Source organism: Vombatus ursinus, unplaced genomic scaffold (assembly GCF_900497805.2).
Source record: "Vombatus ursinus unplaced genomic scaffold, bare-nosed wombat genome assembly UNPS02014770.1, whole genome shotgun sequence".
Classification (NCBI taxonomy): domain Eukaryota; kingdom Metazoa; phylum Chordata; class Mammalia; order Diprotodontia; family Vombatidae; genus Vombatus; species Vombatus ursinus.
In genome coordinates, this window is record NW_020954548.1 from 24,297,871 (window position 1) to 24,315,432 (window position 17,562).

Sequence of the window (17,562 nt, forward strand, 5' to 3'; positions counted from 1 at the left end):
GAATCATAAAATATTTAATAAGGTATACTTTGGGGGAATATACTGTATATAAAATTTAAGATCACAATATGAAGCGATTTCAACCCTCTCCAAGCTAGCAATGCAATGCGTTGTAGATGTATTGCCACTGTTAACAAGACCTAGTGAAAGCATACATTTTTAACTAACACAAAAGTGGCTTGTTGAATGAAACCGTTTTTACACAATGAGAATTTTGAATACCTCTTTAAGTGCAAAAAACACAGATCACATTACATTAATGTAGCAACAATGCATCCATATTGTTTTCATTAGTCATTAGTAGTCAACCTGCATAAGATACAAGAAAAAAGCACAATGAAGCTCACAAAAATAGATGAAAATCAGCCCATTCTTGCAAAACAAAACAAAAAAAGCATCATAATGGAAGAAAAGATGATTTAAAAAAGGATTATGCACACCATTTAATCTGGTTTAAGTGCTGCTAATTAGTTTTCTGGAAAATCAAATAGCATGGACCAGGTAAACTAATATTCTGGAGGCAGTAGGCAGCTAAAATTTCAGTTGACCAATTAGCTTTTTTAAAAAATTCCCCAAATCCCTTTCCTCTGTCCTGAGGTAGTTGCAAAATAAAACAAATCATAAATTGTGCATCAACTAGGCTGACCAGTCAGGGTTGAAGCCTCCATTTTCAATAATACTAGTTGTCAATAAGTAACAAGTAGGCCCTACCTTTTGGTGTTGACAGTTGATAAATGGATTTCTTACTACAAAAAAAAGATGGTGGCAAGGTGGGTAAGAGGGTTAGCGGCTTCAGAATGTGAAAATCTGCTGAGTCCCAGTAAGTCTATTGGTCCACTGTTGTCTTTTTCCTCATGACAGAATTGTCTTATTGTCTATAAAGTCACTGGAGTAGTAGAAGCCGGACATGTCATCGTCCTTTGCTATAGCCAGGGAAGAACTGGTCAAGTAATGTCTGCAGGATCTTATTGGGAACCATAGTATAGTCTCTTCCAAGATCATGACGACAAGCAGGACAGGTGAAAACTTCAGCTCGAAAGGATCGCTGTAAGCAGCTCTAAGACACACAAAACAGAAAATCAATTTGAAGCTTGAGAGTAGTCGCCGGAGAAAACACAGCCAAGATTTACCTACTTCTCCCCCAGTATTTATTCAAAATCTTCCTCCAAGCCCCACACACCAGATGAAAATGACTTCTCCAGTCTTTACTTCCTCGCAGCATTCTGCCCCAATCTCTCCTCGGCATTCACAGCCATTCGTACACTTGTCCCGTCCTCACCATATTAACAGTGAGCTCTTTTAGGACAAAGTTACTGTTTTAGGATCAGCTCTCGGGTTTAGAGCTAGAAGGCCATTGAGAGGCCGTTGAGTCCAATCCTCTAACTCTAGAAATTATCTGTCTATCCTGAGAGAGGCAGTGTGGTGCAGTGGATAAAGTCGGTTTTGAAGCAAGAAAGATCCAAGTCCAAATCTCGCCTTTGACACAAACTGGGCCAAGTTACAACCTTCAGGTTCAGAGATGGTGCCAATTTGGACGGAATAAAGGAGATTCCTTATTCAGAAGTCCCCTAATGCAACGAAGCCACAGGTCCAGTATTTATCCTATTCTTGGTGCCTTGCACATGGTAGGTGTATTTAATGTTGAACTGAAATTGGTTGTATCGTTAAACATGAAGAAATATAGAGGAAATGACATTTTTCTTTTGACCACAGAAAACCCATTAAGCATGGTCTATTTATTCCTCTTCATATGGCACCACTGACTCTCCTGAACTTTCTCTACAATGTTCCAGAAACCTCTTTAACCTGGAAGCTCACTCTTGCCCCTGGACTTCACACACTGAATCCTCAAGGCCAGCCATGTCTTCATTCCTTTCCAGGCTGCACTCATGTTCTCCTCATCCTCAAAAAGCCCTCACTCAATCCATCTATCCATGTAATCATCCCATGTCTTTCCTACCTTTTGTACCTAAATTCCTTGAGAATGCACCTATAATAGATGCTGCCACTTTCCTTTTTATTCTCTTCTTAATCCTCTAATAGTCTGGCTTCCAACCTCATCATTGAACTGAAGTTACTAATAAATCTCTTCAATGACCAATTTATTGGCCTTTTCTCAGGGTTGGTCTTTTCTAATCTCTTTAGCCTGACACCATCAATCGCTCTCTTCTTCTTAGGACCCTCTTCTCTCTAGGTTTTTGGAACACCCCTTTCTCCTACTTCTCCAGCTCCTACCTATCCGACGGCTCCTTCTTTGTCTCCTTTGCTAAATCTCCATCCAGGTCACCCACTAACTGTGGGTATCCCATAGGGCTCTGTCCTGGCCCCTCTTCAATCAAGCAATCAAAATTTATTAAGCACCTACTATGCTATATGAGGCACTGTGCTAAGCACTGAAGGTTAAAAAAAAAAAAAGAGGCAAGAAACAGTTTCTGACCTCAAGGAGCTTACAATCTAATGGAGAGACAACATGCAAACAAATATACATAAAGAAAACTGCATACAAAATAAATAGGAAATAATTAAAAGAAGGAAGGTACTAGAATTAAGAAGGGTCAGGGAAGGCTTCCTGTAGAAAGTGGAATTTTAGTTGGGACCTAAAGGAAGTCAAGTTGGTCGTTAGAGCAGAGGAGGGAGAGCATTCCAGGCATGGGAGACAGCAAGAGAATGCTGGAAGCCAAGAGTACTCTTATTTCTCTCCTCTTCTCTACCTACCCAGCACTAATATCTCTGCTGACCTCCCATCTCTTCCCAACTGCCTATTGGACATCTTTAATTGGAAGTCTCATGAATAACTTAAAATCAATATGTCTAAAACTGAACTCATCTTTCCTCTCAAACTTTTCCCATTTCCAAACTTCTCTATTACGGTCCAAGGTACCACCATCTTCCTAGTTACTCATTCTACCAGGTGCCATTCTTCATGACTCATTCTTTTATTCCTCATTTCAAACTGCTGCCAAGGTCTGTCAAGTTTACCTTTGTAACAGCTCTTGAATACAGCTCCTCTCTTCTGCTACTGCCATCACTCTTGTGCAGGCTGTTTGGGCCTGGACTAAAGCAACAGCTTGCTTACTGATCTGCCTGCCCTAAGTCTTTTCCTATTCCATTCCATCCTCTACTCAGCTGTCAAACTGATCTTCCTAAAGAAGGTCTGACCACATCAACCCTCTCCTTACACACCACTCAAACTCTAGTGTCTCCCTATCACTTCTAGGATCAAATACAAAATCCTTTGTGTGGAGTTAAAAGCCCTTCATAACCTAGCCTCTCTACCTTTCTAGTCTTTTTACACTTTACACTCCTTTATGGAATCTTTGATCCAATGACACTTTTTGCTGTTCCAACACAAGATACTGCTGGCTCTGAGTATTTTCACTGGCTGTTTCCCCCCCCACCCATGCTGGAATACTCTCTGCCTCTTGTATTCCCTGGCTTCCTTCAAGTCCCTAAACTAAAATCTCATCTTCTTGTGAAAGCCTCTTCCCAAAACTATTAACTGAAGTGCATTCTCTCTGATGATTATGTCTGATATATTCTTAATATAGTTTGTTTATACATAAGTGCTTGTTTTCTCCCTCACTAGCTTGTGAGCTTCTCTAGAACAGAGACTGTTTTTTGCCTCTCTTTGTACCTCCAATGCTTTTAACACAGTGCCTGTCAGTCAAGCATTTATTAAGATGTTTTTTGGCCAACTATCCTGGACTTTCTCTACCATGCCCCTGTTCTGGGTACCTTAAGTTTTCCTTCTTGCTCCATTCTTCTCCATTCTTTCAGTTTCCTTTTATGTGTTTTCTTCCCCCATTAATGTAAGCTCCTTGAGGGCAGGGAATGTCATTATTTTTGCTTATATTTGTATTGCTAGTGCTTAGCAATATAGCATATAGTAAATACTTGCTAAATGCCTGTTGACTTGACTTTGAGTTACTTCTTTTATATTACAACAATTTTAACCACTAAATGAGAAATGTCTTTCTTCCTAAATATAACTATACTCACATCTATTAGTTATGATATTTATATACCATACCTTAAGCAATGTGGTATATAAAATTTTTAACTGGTTTGAAGTAGCTGACTTGGAATACAATTTTAATATATAATTATTTCATATTTATAGTACATACCTTCAAAAGAAATCAGTTTGTCCTGAAAAGGCCTTCTTTATGGCTTAACTTAAAATGGAATTATGTGAGCCAATATGGTGTACAGATCATGCTTATAAAACAATTCTAGATAACCTTTTTCGTAATACAGGTGTCCCAAAAGTTTTACTGCAGTTTTTTTTTTTTTTTTTAAAAGAGCAATTTTGAAGCTTTAAACTGCACTAAATCTTTTGGGATACTCTGTATCAGGTAGAAAATTGAAAATCAGATCTTTGTTTGCTGGGTAAAAACAGCAAGTTTCTATTAGCAAATGTAACCACACTCATCATTATAGCACCAAAGTACCTCATCAATTAACTGTTTTCCTTCAAAGAAAAGATGCTTTTCCTTATCCTCCCCAGAAAACAGAAAACCAGCTCAGAACCTGAGGCTTTCCCAACAGAATAAGTCAAGCGAGTTAATGCTGTTAACCAGACTTACTTTACAGACATTGTGGAGGCACTCCGTTGTCACTGGCTGGTAGACCAATTCCTGGCAGCAGACACACATAAAAGACTGTTCCAGTATTTTCAGAAAATTCTAGAACAGCACCCAAGAAGCAAGGGTAGAAAGGTTAAGCATTTTTTTACAGTTTCCAAATAAAATTTTGAATGAAAGAAAAATCCCTATCTACAGCTAAAATTTCCTATGAGAAAAGGAATTTTGCAATGTGGTGTTTCTAACTTCCTGAATCACAGGTATATTTCAATAGCAGTTAAAGAAAAATCGGCTCCTACATGTTACACTTGGCTTTAACCCCTAAGGCAGCCACACAGATGGAGAGTCCAGGCTCTACAGACACTGCTGCCATTCCCAAGTACCTTCAAATATTTACACCATTGCCTTCCTTTTATGGGGTGAAGCTCAGCTGCAGTTATATGCTAATTTTGGTATTTCATGTTAACCTTTTGTAGGAAGTCTGGGATTGTTTTGATTCTTCCTTCTGTTCCTACGCTGTAGACAATGCTGGGTAGCTGAAATGTCCCAAGCACATCTCAAAGGCCATGTATAAGAATAGGGTGGCTCTCCACCTGATAAAAATCATTTATAAGCAAAAAAGACAGAAATCCAAAGAGTTCACAACTACTGCTGAATTTGATATAGGAATACTAATTTTCTGAGGAAGAGTCAGTCAAGAATTTATAGCTTATAAAATGAATAAGGAAAGGAGTGCAATCTCTGCTTATAGTATTAGGAAAAAGAGGCACTGTTGAAAGGACTATTCAGGAGACTAGGACCTAGAATTTCAACCCGATAGGGAAGCTATAGAATTGGCTCAAGTTGCTTGAAATATTTTTATCTTCAGAAAAGAGGCAATAGCAGAAAATGCTTTTAAGGACTTGATGTTAGGAGACATGGCCAAATGATGACTTTTTCCCCCCTTAGGAATATTAGACTCTTTTCAGAACTTTGGAAATGTTTCAGAGGAGAACGTAGCACCTGCAGAATTAAGGGAAAACAGGAGCTTATATAAATAAGTTACTTTCACTCATTTTATTTAGCCCTCAATAACCTGGTTAAGTAGGTAGTGAAAGTGTATATAATCACTCCTGCTTTACAGACAGGTGGGTACACTTGAGGGTCAGAGAGAGAGAGGTGACTTGCCCATAGACACACAACTAGTAAATAGTGGGGCCAGCACTTCAAATCAAGTTATTAAGATTCCAAAAGTTGAGTACTTTTTCTATTATGTGGTGCTATTCCTATAGTCAGGTTCATTCAATCTCTTGTATAGGACATAATAAAATGGAATCAGTACTCCATTACTTAACTGGAATAATTTGCCATGCACATTTTAAGTGAAGTTCGAGAGGGAGAAAAGTAAAGGGAAGTGATGGGCTTTTTGTTTTGTTTTAAAAAGAGAAGTAGCTGTATTGGGGGGCAGGGTATGTGGAGTACGAGCAAAGTTTTTTGAGTATAATTGTAAGGTTGATTTAAATGTAATTCATACATTGGCTTTTAACTTTGGTTGATGAGGAGTACACTTTACATTTGTTCCTTTATATTTTTAGAAAAACTATAATTTTTAAAAAATTCTCAGGATTAGTTAGGTGCAGGACAGAGATCAAAGATAATGTATTTCAAAAAGTGGTACATTTAATGTTAGGACATTCACAACTGAAACCATGGTGCAATGGAAAAGAGCAACAGGTTTGGAGTCAAAGCAGTAGAGTTTGAATCCTGGCCCTACTATTTACTCCTTAGGTCATCTTGGGCAAGTCACTTTGCTTCTCTTCAACACATTTGGTTTCATTCCTAAAATGTGTGGGTAGGATGAGATGATCTCCACATCTCTTCCAGTTCTCAATCATTTCATGACCCCAAGAAAAGGAGAAGAAAAACATTTTTCTCTTTCCCCCTTTCTTAGTCTCTCTTCACATGCAATTATTAGCTTGGAATGAAAGAAACAGGAGAAAAGTTTGTGTAGTCACAGCCTTTACAGTCATGCAGACTGATGATATTTTAGAGCTAGAAGAGATAATTCAATTAAAAAAGTATTTAAAATGTTTCCTATGTGTTATGATACTACGATCATAAATCTGAAATGGCTTAGATATCTAGTCAAACCCATTAATTTTAATAACATGAAAACTGAGGCTGAGAGAAAGGAAGTAACTTAGTCCAACTTTTGGCTTCTTAGTGGTAGAACCAAAGTCAGAGCCTAGGCTTCTGGACTCTTGCTCCAGGCTTCTTTTTTCAGCCTTCTGCAGGCTTAATTGGAATTCCTTGCTTTCCTGTGCATGTAAGTGTTATGTTTCTACAAGAATAAAGATGCACTTACGGGATACTTCCTTAATGCTAATCTAAAATACCTGAAATGTCAACAGCTATATCTTGATGTTTCCCAACCCCCCAAACTACCCTGCAATAGAATCTATAAAGCATTAACAGAAATGACAACTCTATAATTCAGTAAATTAGGATGTAATAATAGCAATAATAACATACATTTCTAGAGAATAAGGTTTATAAAATGTTTTCTCTCTCAAATAACTTTGTGAAGAAATTAGGTGGGGCAAAATTATTATCACTACAATTTACTGATGGGAAAAAGGAAGATGAGTGAATTTAAAGTGACTTTCCCAAGGTAATATAGTTAATAAATATGACTACTAGTATTTGAACCCAGGTTCTCCTTCAAATTCAGTGCCCTATACTACACCGCTTCATAAATAATCAAAAATACACGGAAACACTTTCAAAGTATGTTTACACATGTGGCATGCAGCTTTTAAAGAGATCACTTTCTACAAGTTGTACCTGTGTGTTTTCTAAACTGTACCTAGTTGCATAAAAGAGTAAAATGAAAACAATATAAGTTAGAGTCATGATAGAGACATTTTTCTGGGCTTTAGAAGAATACACCTACAAAACTTGGTTTCATTAGGATTTCTTGCCAATATACAGCTACATATAACAAATTGCTAGTTAAAGAAAATTCAAGGGGCAACATCCAAAAGGCCTAGTAGGACAGGTAAAAACAGATCTCATACTCTGCTATTATCTCTGAAAAGAGCTGCACAAGCACCTGTAATTTCTAGTTAATATGATGTCTCTGGTGGATGACAAGCAAGAAGATAGACATCTTTAAGAATTGGAAAGCACTACAACTCAATATAGGAAATGTATTTTTTTGTAATTCTTAACACTGTAATTTTAATTGAATTTGAACATACTGGTCCTTCCTTCAGAGATGCAAGCACTTCATCCCACAGCTTCTGGTTCGGGCAGTCTTGTCTGATCAGACTCTGCTGTTGTGTGGTCAGCTGGAAAGCCTCAACTTTCCCTCCATCTGTCATTCTTCTGGTTTTGGAGCCACTTCCAGGCTCAACTTGACCTACTGAGGTACATTGTCAGTAGAAATCAACATGATATGTCTAAGCAGTACCATGAAGTAAAAATCTAGCAAGTATCAGGAGGTTCATTTGTGAAACAGTCTAATTAGTTAAATAACTGTACTTTACCTTAGGCAATGGCACAGTTACAGATAAAGGTCAATCATAAAACCTGGCTCAAAAAAAACCCCAAAAAACTAGAGATCTACAGAATTTTGGAACTGGCAGGATGCTGCAAGGTCTGTCAAAATCTCTCGTTTTATTTATAATGGAAATGAGACGCAGTGGAGTGAAGTCCAGAGTCACGTAACCACTGGTAGAGCCAGAATTAGGGCCTAGCCATTCTCTTTCTTATTTGTTGGGGCCTATTAACTACGTACAGTATGTGTTTTTAATTACTTTCAAAATAAAAAGTAAATTAAAAACACATGAAAAAAATCATTATTTTGACATTATGTCCTTAGTCTAAAGTGAAAGTAACATCCTTTCTCCAATCCCTCAATAATCAAAATTGTTTTCTTCTTAGTTTGTGTAGCTATTTTACAACACTTCCAAAAATCACATGACATACCATCAATTGATCTTTTCTGTTTGTCATTGCTTCGTTTGCTTGACCCCTTTACCACAGGTGGCTTTTTAACGTTATCTTTCTTTTCTTTACTTGCCATGGCTTTTTCATAGCCCGGTGGATACTAAAAGAGAACAAAACCAAATTTTAAACAATTTTTTAAAAAGAGGGCTGTGAATTCTGGAAGGGAACTAAAAAAAATAAAATAAAATAAAAAAAAAATAAAACAAGACACTGGAGGAAAGCTAAATACTCCCATATCAAAAGTCTTCAAAGGAAACAAAGTTACCTAAACTTTTAAATAATTTGAAGAATTTACAGAAACCAGCAAGATAGCAGAGTCTCTAATTTTGCTTGAAATAAAAATGTAATTATAAAGAACAAAGTAAATGTATCCCAACACACAGTCCAGGTATCTCTAAGGGTGGTTATAACCAAGAGACTGAGGGGCTATTTAATGGTGAGGATGACTAAAGGAAAGATCTGGAAATCAGAAGAATGAGTTTGATCATTTTGGGGGGAGTGTCAGGAGAAAAGAAAGTAGTCTAGAGAAATAAAACCCATTAACTGCAGACTGTTAATGACATCAGACCAAACATACAATATAAGTAACAAAAATATGCATATATGTTTTTATTATATATTGACAGAATTATTCCAAACTGTCTTGACAATCGATCTAGTTTGATTTAAGCTTGAGTTGCCTCAGTCACACTGTTTCCCTTATTAAGTTGGCATGCTCCTAAAAGTCTCAATTTACCTTTAAGAATCTAGGGAATAAAACAGACATTAGAAGTATCCACCTATCACCACCTGCAAGAGATCCCAAGATGAAAACTTCTAGGAATATCGTAGCCAAATCCCAGAACTCTCAGGAGGTCAAATAAAAAGACTTCAAGTAGTCAGAAGGAAACCACTCAAATACTGTGGAGTCACAGTCAGGATCACACAACATTTAGTAGCTACCACATTAAAGGAGTGTGGATAAGATATTCAGAAAGTCAAAAGACCCAAGATTACAACCAAGAATAACCCACTCAGCAAAACCGAGTAGAATCCTTTGGGGAAGGACAATGGATATTTCATGAAATAGAGTACTTCTAAGGACTCCTGATGAAAAGACTAAGCATAAATAGAAAATCTGACTTTCAAATACAAGACTCAAAAGAAGTCTAAAAAGGTAAGCATGAAAGAGAAATCGTAAGGGACTCAATAAGGCTAAACTACTTACCTTCTTATATGGGAAGATAATACATTTATCTTCTAAGAACTTTATCATTATTAGGGCAGTAAGAAAGATTCTACCTAGAAAGAGGGTTCAGGAGTGAGTTGATTATGTTGGGATGATGTTTAAAAAAACAACAACAACAAAAAAACCAAACAACCCAAATAGATAGGCAAGAGGGATGCCGTGCAAGAAAGGAGGAGAGAAAGAATGGGAAAAATTATCTCACATAAAAAAAGGTGAGCAAGGAAGAGTTTTTATAATAGACAGGAAAATGGTATGCGTGTGTGTGGGGTGGGGAAATGCTTGAACCTCACATCTAAATTAGTTTTGCCTAATTATATGCCAGTAAAACTAAGTGAAATGCACGAATATCTACAAAAACATAAATTGCCCAGATTAACAGAAAAGGAAATAGAATACTTAACCTATCTTAGAAAAAGAACTTGGGTAAGTCACCAATGAGCTGCCATTTGGATTTACAAGTGAATTCTACCAAACACTGAAGGAAAAATTAATATATGATATATAATACTATATAAACTATTTCCCAATACTATATAAACTACTTGAAAAGACAGGTAAACAAAGAATCCCATCAAATTCCTTTTATGACACAAATGTGATTTTGATACCTAAACCAGTGAAAGTAAAAACAGAGGAAGGGAAAAACTACAGGCCAATTTTCCTTTTTTTTTTTTTTTTGAAAGATCAATTTTCTTAATAAACATTGATGCAAAAATCTTAAATAAAATACTAACAAGGAGATTACAGCAATACATCAGAGATCATACACTATGACCAGGTGGGATTTATAACAGTAATGCAGGCCTGGTTCAATATGAGGAAAACTATCAGTGTAATTGACCATTTCAATAATGAAAACTACAAAAATAATATATATCAATAGATAGAGAAAAAGCCTTTGACAAAATACTACACCTATTCCTATTAAGAAAGCTAAGAAGCATAGGAATCAATGGAACCTTTCTTAAAATGATAAGTAGCATCTATCTAAAAATGACAGCAAGCATTTTTTGTAATAGGGATAAACTTGAAGCCTTTCCAATAAGATCAGGAGTGAAACAAGGATGTCTATTATCACTATTTTTATTCAATATTGTAGCAGAAATGATAGCTATAGCAAGAGCACAAGAAAAAGAAATTGAAGGAATAAAAACAGGCAATGAAGAAACAAAATTATCACTCTTTGAGATGATATGATGGTATACTTAGAGAACCCTAGAGAATCAACAAAAAAACTAGTTGAAATAACTAACAACTGCAGCAAAGTTGCAGGATATAAGATATACCCACATAAATAATCTCTATATCCTACTAACAAAACCCAGCTGGAAGAGAGAGAAAGAGAAATTCCATTTAAAAAAAACCACAGAAAATATAAAATACTTGGGAGCCTATCTGCCAAGACAAACCCAGGGATTATATGAACACAATTACAAAACATTTTTCATAGAAATACAGATCTAAACAATTGGAGAACTATTAATTTCTCATGGGTTGGCCAAGCCAATATAGCAAAAATGGCATTTCTGCCTACGTTAATTTACTTATTCAGTGTCATAAGAATCAAACTATCAAAGAATTATTTTATATAATAAAGAAAAAATAGTTAACAAAATTCATCTGGGAGTACAAAAGATCAAGAATATCGAGAAACAATGAAAAAAAAGTGAAGGAAGTTGGCCTAGCAGTTCCAGACTTCAGATTATATTATAAAGTGATAATCATTAAAACAATCTGGTATTGGCTAAGAGAGTGATGGATCAGTGAAACAGATTAGGTACATAATACACAGCAGTAAATGGCCAAAGCAATTTAGTGTTTAATAAACACAAAGATCTAAGGTTTTAGGGTAAAAACTCAACATCTGACAAAAACTGCTGGGAAAACTGGGAAGCAGTTTGGAACAAAATAGGCAGAGACCACTATTTCATACCATAAATCAAGATAAGGTCAAAATGGATAAATGATTTAGACACAAAGGGTGATATCATAAGTAAATTCGAGGAGTATGGAAAAATGTGCTTGTCAGTCAGGTCTCTGTATAAGGGAAGAGTTTATGACCAAACAAGAGATAGACAGGATTACCAGAATTAAAATAAATAGATAATCTTGATTATATAAAATTAAAAAGCTTTTGCATAAACAAAACTAAGGCTGCCAAAATTAAAAGGAACACAGGAAATTGGAGAAAAATCTTACAGTAAGTTTCTCTGAGAAAAGTCTCATTTCTCAAATATATAGGGAACTGAACCAGATTTATAAAAATAAGAGCCATCCCCCAGGGGGTAAATGGTCAAAGAATATGAATAGGAGTTTCAGGAGAAATCAAGGCTATCTTTAGTCACATGAAAAAATGCTCTAAATCACTATTTATTAGAGAAATGCAAATTTAGAAACTCTGAGGTATCACCTCACACCTATCAGACTGGCCAACATGACAGAAAAGGAAAATGACAAATGCTGGAAGGGATGTGGAAAAATCGGGACACTAATGCACTGTCAGTAGAGTTGTAAACTAGTCCACCATTGTGAAAAATAATTTGGAACTATGCCCAAAAGGTTACAAAGCTGTTCATACCCTTTAACCCAGCAATACCAGTACTAGGAAAAAAAAAAACAATTTATACAAAAATATTCATGGCACATCATTTTGTAGTGGCAAAGAATCAAACTGAGGGGATGCCCATTAATCGGGGAATGGCTGAATAAGTTGTGGTATATGATTGTGATGAAATACTCTTGTGCTACAAGAAATAACAAGCAAGATGGTTTCAGGAAAAACCTGAGAAGACTTTTTTGAACTCAAAGTGGAGTGAACAGAACCAGTAGAACACTGTACATATTAATAGCAATACTGCAATGATTATCAACTATGAAAGACTTAGCTACTCTGATCAAGACAATTCCTAAGGATCCATGATGAAAAATTCTATCCACTTCCAGAGAAAAAGCTGATAAACTCTGAATGAGACCGAAGCATAATTTTTTAACTTTTTATTGTTCTATTTTGTTTGTGTTTTCTTTTATAACAGGGCCAGGAAACATGTTTTGCATGCCCTCCCACGTATAAATCGATACCATATTGCTTGTCTTCTCAAGGTGGGAGGGTGGTAGGAGTGACGAGAATTTTCATCTCAAAATTAAAAAAAGTTTGTTTAAAAATTTTTTTTACATGTCATTAGGAAACATTTAACTAAATAAATAAAAATGATTTTTTTTTTTAAAACTAAGCAATGGGGTTAAGTGACTTGCCCAGGGCCACACAGCTAGTAAGTGTCAAGTGTCCGAGGTCAGATTTGAACTCAGATCCTCCTGACTGCAGGGCTGGTGCTATATCCACTGTGCCACCTAGCTGCCCCAATAAAAATGATTTAAAAAAAAAAAAAAAACATTAGGAGAACTGTCCAGCACAGTCTCAGTTTGATGAACAACAAAGTGGGACAGAAGATAGTTTCTCAACCTGGCTTTTCTTTTTCTGTAATATTACTTTTTCTTCTTTTTTAAAAAAAATTATAACAGTTATACTACATGGTAAATGTTTTAATATAATCTAATTCGAATGACTATTTAACTGTTTTAAAAAATGAAAATAGAATGTAATTTTTTAAACAGATGGAGTTTTTAAAAAAAAATTGGATTTGCATTAGAAAATACACATTTTCACTTGCCTGGATGATCAAATACTTGTCCAAAGTCCAGTCCCAACACATGTAGTAAGGAACAGAACCAAGGAGGAATGATAAGGTGCCCATCCTTACCAGTGGTACAACTGCAGAGCATGGCAGGTCAAAAGCAAAACTATACGTTGGTGATAGCATCAGGGACAAAGTCTAGGTTATGTGAGAAGTGGGGGAGAGGGCAGGGAGGAGAGGAGAAAAGGGGAGGGTATGCACAGTCATATGCAATAAGTATACATAAAAACAAACCAAGAACCAAGGTCTCGTGTGTTATCATGTAACGAGTGTGGGGAAGAGGAAAAATAAAACAAAAAGTTCTAAAGGTAAAGTTGCAGGGAAGCAGATACATGGAGAGGAAAGAAGAGGCATGAGGGAAAAGGGAGAGACAGAAAGCAGACAGACCCTTTCGGTCAAAATACTCTCCCCCAAGGGCACCTTCCTGTCCTACCAGGGAAAATTTCCATTTGGGGACTACTACTCTTAGGATGCCTTAATCCCTTTCTTTCCTTCAAATTCCCTGACATTCATATTCCCAAATATTGGGAACATCTGACCCATTACTGGGGAACTTTGCTTCTTTGTTCCCACCAGGGCTGTCTTTTTATAATTACTTATTTTAAATATACTTTAACTTTTTTTTTAGTTTTAAAATCTCTCCTTCCATCCTATCCTTCTCTTACCCCTTGAGAAGGTAAGTACTATGGTATCAATTATATGCACAGGGTAACGTAAAATATATTTCCATATTAGCCATGCTACAAAAGGAAACACACACACACACACACACAGAAAAAGAAAGTATGCTTCTATCTGCACTCAGAGTCCATCAGTTCTCTCTCTGGAGATGGACAGCATTTTTCATCATGTGTTCTTTGGGACTGTCTTGGTTCACTGTCTTGATCAGAATGGCTAAGTCTTTCAAAGTGGAGTATTCTTACAATAATGCTGTTACTATGTACAATGTTGCCCTGGTTCTGTTTACTTCACTTTGCGTCAGTTCATATAATCTTCCCAGGATTTTGTGAAATCATTCCCCTTATTTCTTATAGCACAATAGTATTTCATCACAATCATATACCACAATTTGTCCAGTCATTCCCAGGACTAATAGCCTTAGACTAAATTCCTACTCTTGGGACACAATCCTTCCTTCTTTGTTCCCAAAGGCATTCTCTCTACTTCTGCCACCATATTCCTTCACAATTCCCTCTTCCTGGCTCACAGCCCAAACCACCTCATTGGGTCACAGTTAGTACTTAACAATCATGTAAAAGGCATACACATAGGTGTTTATATAAATATCTATCTATATCTATCTATCTATATATCTATCTATATCTATATATATATATATATAAAGGTCAAGTCGGTAAATATAATCTGACCTGAACACTTAGACGTAGATTCTTTGACCGTTCTATTCCTTCAGCAGTCCAAGGTGCAGGTTCAACATCATCCCTTCGCAGAAGATAGCGCCAAACCAAGAATCCACATTTTCCAATTTCTGGCCAGTATTTCACCACCTAAATCACATAAGAGCCTAGGACTTCTTATAATGTTTGCCACATTAGTTCAAATTTAAGAAGGGGGAAGAGACCTGCCAATGTCAGTTTTCTCATTTTAGGAGGCATGTACAAACTAACACAAATACTAAGAAGGAGTAAGGAGAAGAATTATTTTGTAGAATAAAATTCTTTTACCTGTTTAACTTTATTCTTGTCACTATTTAAATATAAAATATATCTATTTTTGCCAAAGTAGTTACATTTTATATACAAAAAGTGATGAGTACATAGTTATAAAGAGTTTAATACTGTAAAACTTTTATCTTTGCCCTAATTCTTTAACTTTACTATCTTTATTATTTTAATATAAAATGTATCTACTTTGTATACTCAAAATGTATCTATTTTAACAATGATGAGTACACAGTGATGCAGGGTAGAATATTACATAGTATACATACTGAAAATTTTTAAATATAAAGTCAATTTCCCAAAAGATTAAAAAAAAATCCCAAGCACACATACAAAGGATATATACCTATTTTTAATCAGGACTAATAAGCACAATTAGTTTCAGAAATCTTTACAAATCTAACTTTTTCTTTCACTTCTAGAATTGATGCTACCCTGTGTTCACACTGAAAAGAAAATTATAATAAAAATAAAATTCTTCAATTGCAGTTATTACGCTTAAGTTATTCTTTTAAAATGCAAAAATATACACAGTTTAGGAAACATAAGCTCCATTTATTGTCTCTGTTCCAAACATGGCAAATCTCTGTCAAAGCACTTACCAGGCTATTATAATTTAGTCAAGTTTACTGTACTAGTACTTTATGAAAAGTTTGCTCTGCATTCATTTATTACACTTCTAGATATTCCCAAAAGGGTATATAAGCAAGTTCGCAGAAGAAATGATATTTTTCTACTCTCAGTTTCTCCCCTAGTGCTTCTGTAATAGCAGGTTGGGGACAGCAGCCAGAATGCTGTCTTAACAAAATAATGTCATGTTAGATTGAGCACCTTGTAAATTCCATCATATCTGTTGCCTTCCTCAGGAGCATATTTGCTGATCCTCCGTCCTTTTGCACTGCGTATCACTCGAACTGGCTTACCGGCTCTCCAATTCTTTGATTCTCCTCCATTTTTATTATCCAATGGAGCATCACAGTTTAGGGCTAATGCCCTAAGGAAAACATAAAGAAGTCTTCTTCATACCACATAATCATGCTTCCACAAGTACATGATGATATCATATCATTAGCCAAATTAAAAGGTGAATTTTGCCTTACCTGATGGCTTAGATTCTATGATTCCTTCCATATTATTCCAGATATTAGGATTATGCTTTCCCCAACCAGCAGAGAAGACAGAGAAATCAGTTTTCTGATGTATCCCCAAAGCCAGGGGAGTGGTTCCCAGAGAGCCTGTGGGTTCTTCTGAAAGTGGTAACATCTGTGCCATGTATAATAGAAAACAACTGGAAACACATGGAATTTTTTTCTTAAAATAATTTGTGTTGAGAGAATGGGGAACCTTGGAAAACTAAAGCAAGCAAACCACTTTTCAGTTATGGGATTTTATTCAAGTTATTATTTGATTGGGGAAGAGGGGATTGTTGGAATAACGTGGAAAGAATTCTGGAAAACCAGATTTATAAAATAAGGCAAAAGTGACCTTTCTAAGCTTCCTTTCCACATTATTCCAGACAATAGAGACTTCTAAAGCAACGTTTGTTAGAAAAGACTAAAGCCAAGTAAGACTTATTTAAGAGTAACTTCCTAAAAAGGCCTTCAGCAAAAGGATGCATTTGAACATAACCTGAGTAACCAGATGAAAATCAAAGAAGCTCAAGATCTTTGGTAGGTCTAGATATTGACAATCTACAAATATATAGGGAAGGTAGTACATTTTATGAAAGAAATATCTGATTAGATGATCAAAACTTCCTTAAGAGACTAATTTAGCAAGGAAGCAATGGAAACTTTAGCTTCTAAAAGACCTTTACTAGATAAAGAGTTTATTAGTTTTAAGTACAATTAACTAGAAGCTTTTCAGATGGCTTTGTTACTCTCCTAATCTATAAAAGCATGTCTGTTTCTTGATTTTAGAGAAATGATAAGATTGAGAAGACTAAATTCAAAGAAGGAAAAAGTAGTTAAACTTTCATTAAAAAACAAGCGTCAACCAGTGTCAACCTTGCACAAAGAAAGAGGTACATATTTTTCCTACACAGGACATGGTCCTATATTTGCTAACATAAAAGATGTGAATATTCAAAGTGGATCAATAACCTACCCAAATGATATATCTCTTGATTGGAATTACAGTTTCAAAGTAGAACAAGTTAAGGAGCTATTTTTCCTTTAACAGCATCTACACTAGTCTTAGTAGCTAAGAAATAAGGCCAAGTTAGTGGTCCTCTGAGGGTATTATAAAATACTGATGGATAGACTATAAGAATGTGCACTTCAGAAAAGAAAAAAAGTTTTCTAACCTTGGGCTAACACCGAGACTTGTTTTTACAGTATAAGAATTTTAAGGGACAAAATTATTCAAGTATACTTTAAAAATAGGAC

General features: G+C 35.7%; 1 protein-coding gene across 2 annotated transcripts in view; it reads right to left on the minus strand.

The window, feature by feature from the left end:
- Positions 1–17,562, minus strand: part of UHRF2 (ubiquitin like with PHD and ring finger domains 2) — a 165,500-nt gene continuing 147,938 nt past the window's right edge. Inside the window, exons 11-16 of one of the 2 annotated variants that reach the window (XM_027862631.1) lie at positions 16,007–16,169; positions 14,864–15,001; positions 8,553–8,673; positions 7,823–7,983; positions 4,587–4,685; positions 1–1,057 (exon numbers count right to left, since the gene is read on the minus strand). In XM_027862631.1, the coding sequence (XP_027718432.1) occupies positions 911–1,057; positions 4,587–4,685; positions 7,823–7,983; positions 8,553–8,673; positions 14,864–15,001; positions 16,007–16,169 (829 nt within the window). In that variant the 3' untranslated portion in view covers positions 1–910. Of the gene's footprint in view, positions 1,058–4,586; positions 4,686–7,822; positions 7,987–8,552; positions 8,674–14,863; positions 15,002–16,006; positions 16,170–17,562 lie in introns of both variants that reach the window. The other variant, XM_027862630.1, reaches the window with a different exon arrangement.